General features: G+C 39.3%; 1 protein-coding gene across 1 annotated transcript; it reads right to left on the bottom strand.

Moving 5' to 3' along the window:
- Positions 1–2,873: 2,873 nt before the first annotated feature.
- On the bottom strand, positions 2,874–7,855 carry CXCL13 (C-X-C motif chemokine ligand 13). The gene is made up of 4 exons (XM_037989072.2): positions 7,727–7,855; positions 5,806–5,938; positions 3,219–3,299; positions 2,874–2,925 (listed from the first exon to the last, which is right to left on the bottom strand). Exons 1-4 carry the CDS (start codon positions 7,788–7,790, stop codon positions 2,874–2,876), a joined length of 330 nt encoding a protein of 109 aa, XP_037845000.1. The 5' UTR covers positions 7,791–7,855.
- Positions 7,856–8,425: the final 570 nt, after the last annotated feature.

Below are 8,425 nucleotides of genomic sequence, written 5' to 3'. Positions count from 1 at the left end.
TTTTGGTCAGCATTACCTTGCATTTTCCATTCAACTCTATTTTACTTTGACTTTTGATTAATTTGTGTGTGTGTGTGTGTGTGTGTGTGTGTGTTGTCATTTATCACCTGAATACTGCCTTACTGTTTCACAAGTCTTTCTTTCCAGACCCAAACCCACTCAGATCTGCAATAGCCCGCCTTTCCTCAGACACTCCAGGAATGGTTCCACAAGTTTCCCGCATCTATGAGTTCAGCTCTCTGAATCAGATCAGGCTGAACATACCCAAATCCACTCCGACTTTTGAGGAATGGGTGCCTGTGTGGTAACAAAAGCGAGTTTAGAAACCCTCACTGGCCCTGCTTTTGTCTCCCTTCCCACATTGGCCCACTGCCTTCACCCCACCCACCAGCTGCCCAGATCCCCCTGGGATTGGACAACACGGGATGAATGTCTCAATCCAGCGGAAGCCTGAACATCCTGGAGCTCCCACCCTTTCCCTGGCTTTGATTGGCCCTGAAAAGGATGGTGGCCAAAGAGGTTGAAGTAAGAAATATGTTTAGGGAAGGGAAAACTTGAGGCAGTTCAGTGAAGTGATTAACAGCATTTGCTTGGGAGTCAGATGGCCCTGGGTTTGAATTCTGATTTGTCTTTTGCTAGTTATATGATTTGGGGCAAGTACATGCCTGTTTCTACTGATGATACCAACCTCCTACAGAGTCAGCACAGTACAATAGTTAGACACATGGATTCTGGTTCCACATTGGCTGGATTTGAATGCTGGCTTGTCATTTAGTAGCTGCAGCCTCGACCTCCTGGGCTCGAGCAAGCCTCCCTCCTCAGCCTCCTGAGTAGCTGGGACTACAGGTGCACACCTCAATGCCCAGCTAGATTTTTATTTCTGTAGAGATGGAGTCTCATGAGCAAATGACTTAACCACTGTGTCCCAAGCAGGGGTGATAACAGTAGATGCTTCACGTGAAATAGTGATATTTCTTATTTGAGACTTCTGAATATTTGTCTAACTACCAAACGAGACCAAAATCAACTTAAAGAATGAAGTGATTCCTGATCTCTAAACATTGGAATCTGAAAAACGCTACAAGGCAGGATCTTGATGACATTTTATCAGCCCTCTATGTGCACATGAGTGTATTTGTAATTTAAAACACATTTAATTGTAGACAACAGAAAATATAGTAATTGTAGGTGCTTTTAATTTTCTCCCAAGAAATTGTTTAATAACATAAAAACAAAATTAAAAAGAAAAAGAAAAGTGAAAGATGGAGTCAGAGATAGCTTAAAACCTGGGTGACCTGGGAGCAGACCCCCCAAAGCAGTTGGTAAGCAGTAGGGAGGTGGGGTGGGGAGAGGAACACACAGTGGAGCTCAGTGGTGTGGTGGGTATAGGATATCCAGGATGATGCCGGGGCAGATGGGGACTAGAGTTCAAGTGTCTTCTTTGTCTCCTTTGTCATTTGCAAACTCAATGCAAAACTGTCAAATGAAACATTAATGACTTTAAGAGTCAATATGACACAGTGAAAATAGGTTTGATAAATGAAGTCTGGAAGAAATCACAGTTAGTATGTGGTAGGTAACATTAGGGGGAAGAGGCTCTCATAGCTAAGTATTTCCCACTGTGTTAATATCAGGAATAACTTCACTCACCTTTTACCAAATGATTTTAGATCATGTGTAAAAGGCAAATGAAATACAAAGAAAAATTAACCTCATAAAATCCTACTTTAAGAATCAGAGAAAGTCTACATTTGGGTAGATGCTGTCTTAAGAATAATTGCTCGTGACCTGGGCAACATGGTGAAACTCCATGTCTACAAAAAAATACAAAAATTAGCTGGGTGTGGTGGTGTGTGCCTGTAGTCCCAACTACTGGGGAGGCTGAGGGGGAGGACTGCTTGAGCCCAGGAGGTCGAGGCTTCAGTGAGCTGTGATTGTGCCACTGCACTCCAGCCTGAGTGACACAGTGAGACTCTGTCTCAAAAAAACAAAAAGAAGAAGAAGAAGAAGAAGAAGAAGAAGAAGAAGAAGAAGAAGAAGAAGAAGAAGAAGAAGAAGAAGAAGAAGAAGAAGAAGAAATTGCTCATAATTAAAATGTTTGCTCAACTTTATTGAATGTCATTAGATTTATAGGAATCATTAAAGAATTTGATACCAGAGTCCCCCCACCTCCGCCCCCCACAAAAAAGTCAGCGTAAAAGATGCAAGTGAAAGAAGTTTGTCAAGGCAAATGTGTGAAAGAATACATGTGTACCTCACCCTTTAAATGCTTTTCCTGAGTATTCTATGAAGTCTGGGGATCTTTGAATGCTATTAATCTTAGACTGCAAATTTTGTAAAGAAACAAATTTTAAAAGTAGGACTTAATTCTCCTCCATAGTGAGTTTCTAAGCAGAGGATACGTGGATTCCTTTGCCTCTTGACAGGCTCAAGTTCCATCCACCTCCCAGGCAGCTTTTTGAGTCTTTCATGGAAGCCTGCTTTTAATATATGCCATAGTTTTCTTCTTAATTCAAGCCACATGTTCAAATTTGAGGCTTAAATTCTCATTCCATTATTTTTCTAAGAAATGTTAAACATTAAACAACAAGTATATTATCAAAATACTCCTATATTATTTATAACTGAATAACTGTTTTCAAAGAAACTGTCCTCCCTAATGAATAAGAATGCAAACTCCACGTGTATCTAGGGTTCTGCGAGTGAAGAAGCTTGAGTTCACCCCATCAGCTTCTGCAAGGTTATTTTTACGTATAGTCTCATGCTTATTTGTATGGGGAAATTCTTTTTCCTGGAAAAGGTTTAAGCACAAAACTAAAATCCAGAGCAAGGGTAAGGGAAGAATGCAGGTGTTCTTAGCGGTAATATCAGCATCAGGGAATCTTTCTCTTAGACACTGGAACTGGTGGAGTTGAAGAACTTTTCCTGTGAAGCAGAAACAAAAACAAAATTGTCATGTTTAGAGAAACACAAGAAACTGTGGCTTTCCTCTGGAGATAGCAGGCAAGGACTGTCATGTATACTGGCTTCTAGTTTGGTTTACTGAGTTGCTGGAATGTGCTACCCCTACTCCATCTGATAAGCAATAATGGTGAAAAACACACATTTGTCTTAGGAACTTCTCATAAATTCAAACTGGTCCCTATTTCGACTGCTCAGGAAAAGGAAACTCTTCAGTACAAGTTGGAATCTGATACCCCTTTTTATGCCTGACTTACTTTCTCAACATTTCCATTATTCTCTGTATCCATTCAGCTTGAGGGTCCACACACACAACTGACTTGTTCTTCTTCCAGACTCTGGGAGAAAATAAAAATTAAATAATTCAGTGTTACATTTTAGTCAATCCTATGCTTTTAATAAAGAAAAGAGTTGGGTATGAAACTAATTATTCCTAGATGAAGTGAAATTGGAGCTGGGCAGTTTTGGATCTGGAATAGGTGATTTGTAGCATGGGGTCACAGGAATAAGAAAACAATCATTTGTGGCCCAGTATGTGTGAGCTGGTGGGGTTGAATCCAAAGCTGAGACGGCCTCACATGTCAGAAGTTAGTGTTTTGTTGATAACCTTTACGTGTGTTGGAGAACAACCAAATAACTGACTCCAAGATTGGCTCACTTCTCAAGTTATATCACAATATCTTTAAAATGTGCTTATCTGTTGCATTGCATTTGGGAGAACAAAATAAGCTATAGAAAATACTCTCTTGAGAACTCGAATTTCACTGAAGAAAAAATTCAGTACAATTGCACATGGGGGGCATGCTGCAGAGCAGATTGCTTGGAGTGACATCTGCATTTTGTCGAATTACCACTTAGCAAGATTTTTCCTGCTCTAAGATATTAAGCAATAGCAAAACTGGCAATGATAATTAATAGCTAATATTTATCAGGTACTTAAACACACCAGGCCCTATGCTTAGCAGGTAACATGGATTGTTTCAATTCATCTCACAAAAATCCTTTGCTGGAGAAACTATTATTTCCTTACCTTCTGATGATGAACCTAGGCTTAGCAAATTTAAATAACTTGTTCAAGATTGCACAACAAATACGTGATACAGCAGGATTCAATTGAAGATTATCTGACTCCACAACCCACACTTTTCTTCATTGTTTTTCATGAGCATGACCTGAGTGGTTACCAAGTTCCAGACATAGTGTTAAATGCTTTTATCTGCAGTGGAAAAGTGAGGTCTCCCAGATAGCAGAAAACTGGGAGACTCTACCCTTTATTGGTGTGAACTCAAACAAAACATAATTCCCTTATATGTCATTTGTCTTAGTTATAAAGTGACAAACAGCCAGCAGCATGGTAGCTCATGCCTGTAATCCCAGCACTTTGGGAAGCTGAGGTAGGCAGATTGCTTGAGGCCAGGAGTTCGAGACTAGCCTGAGTAACTTAATGAGACCCCAGCTCTACAAAAATTAGAAAAAAAAAACCTAGCTGGGCATGGTGGTGTGCACCTGTAGTCCCAGTTACTCGGGAGGCTGAGGAGGGAGGCTTGCTTGAACCCAGGAGGTTGAGGCTGCAGTGAGCCATGATTGTGCTACTGCACTAAAGCCTGGGCAGCAGAGTGAGATCCTGTCTCAAAAAAAAAAAAAAAAAAAAAAAAAAAAAAAAAAAAAAAAACCTCCAAAACCAAACAATAAAACAAACCACAAAAACCCCAAAACAAAAAAAACAAACAGCAAGGATCCATCCATCTAATTTTGAAACTGCACCTTTGCACGTAAATCTTAGAGACATCAGAGGGCATGGAACAGTTGGGTTTTCAGGCAGATACTTCCAGTTGGTTTCTGAGTTCATGCTGGAAAGACGGATTTCTGACCATCTGGACTCACAGTATTTTCACCTCTGATTGGCATGAATTTCTCATAATAATTTGAAACTTTCATTTCTGTATCTGGTTAATATTCATAAATGCAGAATTTGATGAAAAGATATGAAATCAGGTTTTTGTCATTTCAAAACAATCAACGTTAAAGCAGAGAAAATTAAGGTACATTACCTTCCTTGGCTGACAGGCAAGAGACTTGAGTCATGACAGAGGAAATGGAATCAAAAGAAAGGGGTCCCAGTTTTCTAAACAGCCAGGGAACTGCTCCCAAATAAGTCATGGCTAGACTTCACATCTCTGAGTTTGATGGCAATAATTGTAGTTTAGTTAGACATTATTGTTCAAGATATTAGTGAAATGCCTTTTTAGTGAAAACTATAATGCCTTTTTAGTGAAAAATTACCATAAGTTTTTGATATCCCATATTTCAACTGGTCCAAGGCCCCAAGCACTGGTAACAAAATGTGACAAACAGGAAGTAGCTGCTTACAAACATTGCAAAAATCTAAAGAAGTCCATAGGAAGAGCCACTAATGAATGCCAAGTCGGGGATGCCCTGAGTGAGAAGGATGCTGTGCCTAATATTTCAAGGTGTCGCAAAGAAGAGGCTTTGGAATGGGGAAAATGTGAATGGAGTCCTGGCTAATGCACTTTCTAATCCTTTCTGACGGTGTGTCTCAGGCAGTTAGTTAACCTTCCTAAGCCTCAGCCTGTAAGGAACAATAGGCTTACCTTAATAAAGTGGCTGAATAAATAAAATGAGTATGTTCATGTAAAGCACTTAGCTCGGGGCTGCTGCAAGCTAAGCTCTTCGTTATTAACAATTCTCATTATTAGTTTGAGAATTTTTAGCAACACTCAAGTAAATCTCTTCTACATTCTTGAGTAAGACTACTGTATGGTAACATTTAATCTGATTTCATTGGGAGAAAGAAATCTTATTTATTTTTTTCTTGAAACTTACATGATTTCTTTCCTGGGACAACCATTCCCACGAGGCGAGATTTGAATTCGATCAATGAAGCGTCTGGGGATAAAGACTGAGCTCTCTTGGACACATCTACACCTCAAGTGTGTGTAATAGACCTCTAGAACACCTGCAAACACAGAATCAGTTATTTTAATCCATTGGCATATAATTTATAACTAGAATTTAATTACTAATCTTTCATACTGTACGTGTGAAGATTTAAAAGTTTCAAGTCAGTGCTTCCACTCATATGTCTTTAGTTTGTATATTTCTGCTTGCCTTGGCTTGAGTATTTTTAAATGTTTTCTACCAATGTGTAGAAACTTTAAAAATAAAATTAGCTTTTAGGCCAGGCACGGTAACTTACACCTGTAATCCCAGCACTTTGGGAGGCCAAGGTGGGAGGATTGCTTGAATCCAGGAGTTTGAGACCAGCCTGGTCAACAAAGGGAGACCCCATTTCAAAAACCAAACAAACAAAGCAAAGGAAAACAAAACAAAAATTAGCTTTTAGAAAAACACAGCACTTTTTGACATTTGTGATAGTGTTATATTTGTACTCAGGTGATTGTCCACGTAATAACATTTGAGAACAGCCTCTGTAGGGACTTACAACACAGTTATAATTAATGCAGTATAAAACCAATGGGTTATCGTCACTCCCACCACATAAAAACCGAGGACATGACCTGGCTCTAGAGTCCTGGGAGCAATAACATGCTGGAACAGAGTTTTCTCTATCAGACTCTCTGCCACCCTCCCCTTTCCTCTCAGAAAATGTCACAAACGTTTTTGTTTAATATGTTGGTCCTCTGTCTAGGTTGCAAATCATTACCAAACAAAAGGCAATCATAAAAATTCAAAACTCTTTTTATTTAATAAAAGCGATTAATGCTGGATGGGTACCATTAGTACCCATCTCATGAATTTTAATGGGATCTAATGAAATCTAAGCAAAAGACATTTTTCAGATCTTTTCTATCCAGCCTACTACTGTGCTTGACATACATTTATAAATAAAAAGGCTGAACTCTCAGGATGTGTATAATTTAGTAGGGGAAACAAGCAAACAAAAGCTAAAATACCACAGAAAGTTGTATTACGCTCAACATCTAATGTGTGTGCTGAGAACAGAAGATGTAGTAAGAGTTACCTCTGCCGGGAGCCATGGGAAAGCCCCATGGAGAAAGCAAGAAATTAGGGTTTTGAAGAGTGAAAATAACATGTGAAGCAAAATTAAAACTGGGGGAGAAACCTCCTCTGTGTTTTAAGAACAAAAATTTGGTCTTCTAAATCTGAACAGAAGGCTTCTTTCTGCACATGTATCCATTCCTTCAGCCACATGAAATTTACTACTTCAACTGGATATTTATCTATTTACACAAAGATAGCTGCCCCACTTAGACATGGAAGTCTGCTTCTTTGCAGAATGTGTGTAAATACCCCTGGTGTACTCACAATGGTGTACTCGATGTCAGATCTAACCACCTGGAATTACATGAAGCATGTTCACTGCAAGAGACCAGTAGAGTTCAATAATCTTTAAACCCTATATAGGGTTTGGTCAGAGTGGGTAACATTGAGAGGCAGAACAAAGAAGAGCTACATGTAAAGAATTATATATAGCAGGAGTGGAATCTGAAAAAGGCCGGGAATATACAAGCCTAATATAATTCACATGAATATTGGACTTCTGGTATCTCTTTTTTCTATAAATAAAAATCTTAACAATATAAAGACTTCCAATTTTGAAGAGTTAAATTCCTAACACCTTACTTTGAGAAATCTAGAAGCAACAGAGCAGTTTTTTCCCCCTTTAGTTAGACTTCCCTGCAGTTTTTAATTGAAAGAAAATTGAAGTGGTTAAAGACTATTTCTGTTCAACAAACAGTGAAACATAAGTGAAAGTTCTCACCTTGGACTGGAGAGAGGCTGCTGACCAGCAGCATGAGAAGCAGAGATGCCGAGATGAACTTCATTCTGTCTGGAGGTAGAGTTCAGACTTGAGCTCTGAGTCCAGGCTGTGGGTTTTCAGTACCAGAGACTCCTATTTATTTATACCAGTAAGGGCCCTCCCACTGCCTTTGTCTCTAGTAGGTCAGCTGCATCATCAGTTTTAAAAGCCCCCAAATATTGCTGAGCTTGCTTTTTTAAAACTTCTCTTGCAAACTTTATAAATTTGTTTCAGAGCACTATAATAAAATAGTTCTTGCAAACGTGGACTACAAGTGCCAGAGATGCTGGAGAAATCTGAGGGTGGGAGAAAGGAGTATCTATCAGCTTGGAAGCTCCGAAGCACTGTCTTTAGTAGCGCTATTGGTGATGGTGGCTTTGATTGCTTCTCTCAGTGCAGGGTGAGCCAGGTTTCTCCACGGCATTAGATATATACTCCATGACATTGGGGACTCCATCGAGCACATCACATCCCTAGCATGTGGAAGGGATTCCGGCCTTCGGTAGGTGCTCAGTAAATATTTGCACACCAAATGAATGTCTCTTTATATACAGATCCTAACGCTGATTATGCTATTGATTTTCCTACCAGTCTTTTCCATCTCTTATTTTACTATCTGAAATATATGATTACTTATGTAATCTGACCATCATGGAATTC

Source organism: Chlorocebus sabaeus, chromosome 7 (genome assembly GCF_047675955.1).
Source record: "Chlorocebus sabaeus isolate Y175 chromosome 7, mChlSab1.0.hap1, whole genome shotgun sequence".
In the NCBI taxonomy this organism is placed as follows: Eukaryota; Metazoa; Chordata; class Mammalia; order Primates; family Cercopithecidae; genus Chlorocebus; species Chlorocebus sabaeus.
The sequence above is the reverse complement of the archived record's forward strand: the minus strand, read 5'-3'. Positions and strand labels throughout refer to the sequence as shown.

Coding starts and splice junctions, on each gene's coding strand:
- CXCL13 (XM_037989072.2), bottom strand. CDS start 7,790: ATGAAGTTCATCTCGGCATCTCTGCTTCTCATGCTGCTGGTCAGCAGC. Junction 5,939..7,726: donor CAGCCTCTCTCCAGTCCAAG/GTGAGAACTTTC, acceptor CTGTGTTTGCAG/GTGTTCTAGAGGTCTATTAC. Junction 3,300..5,805: donor TGTCCCAGGAAAGAAATCAT/GTAAGTTTCAAG, acceptor ATTTTCTCCCAG/AGTCTGGAAGAAGAACAAGT.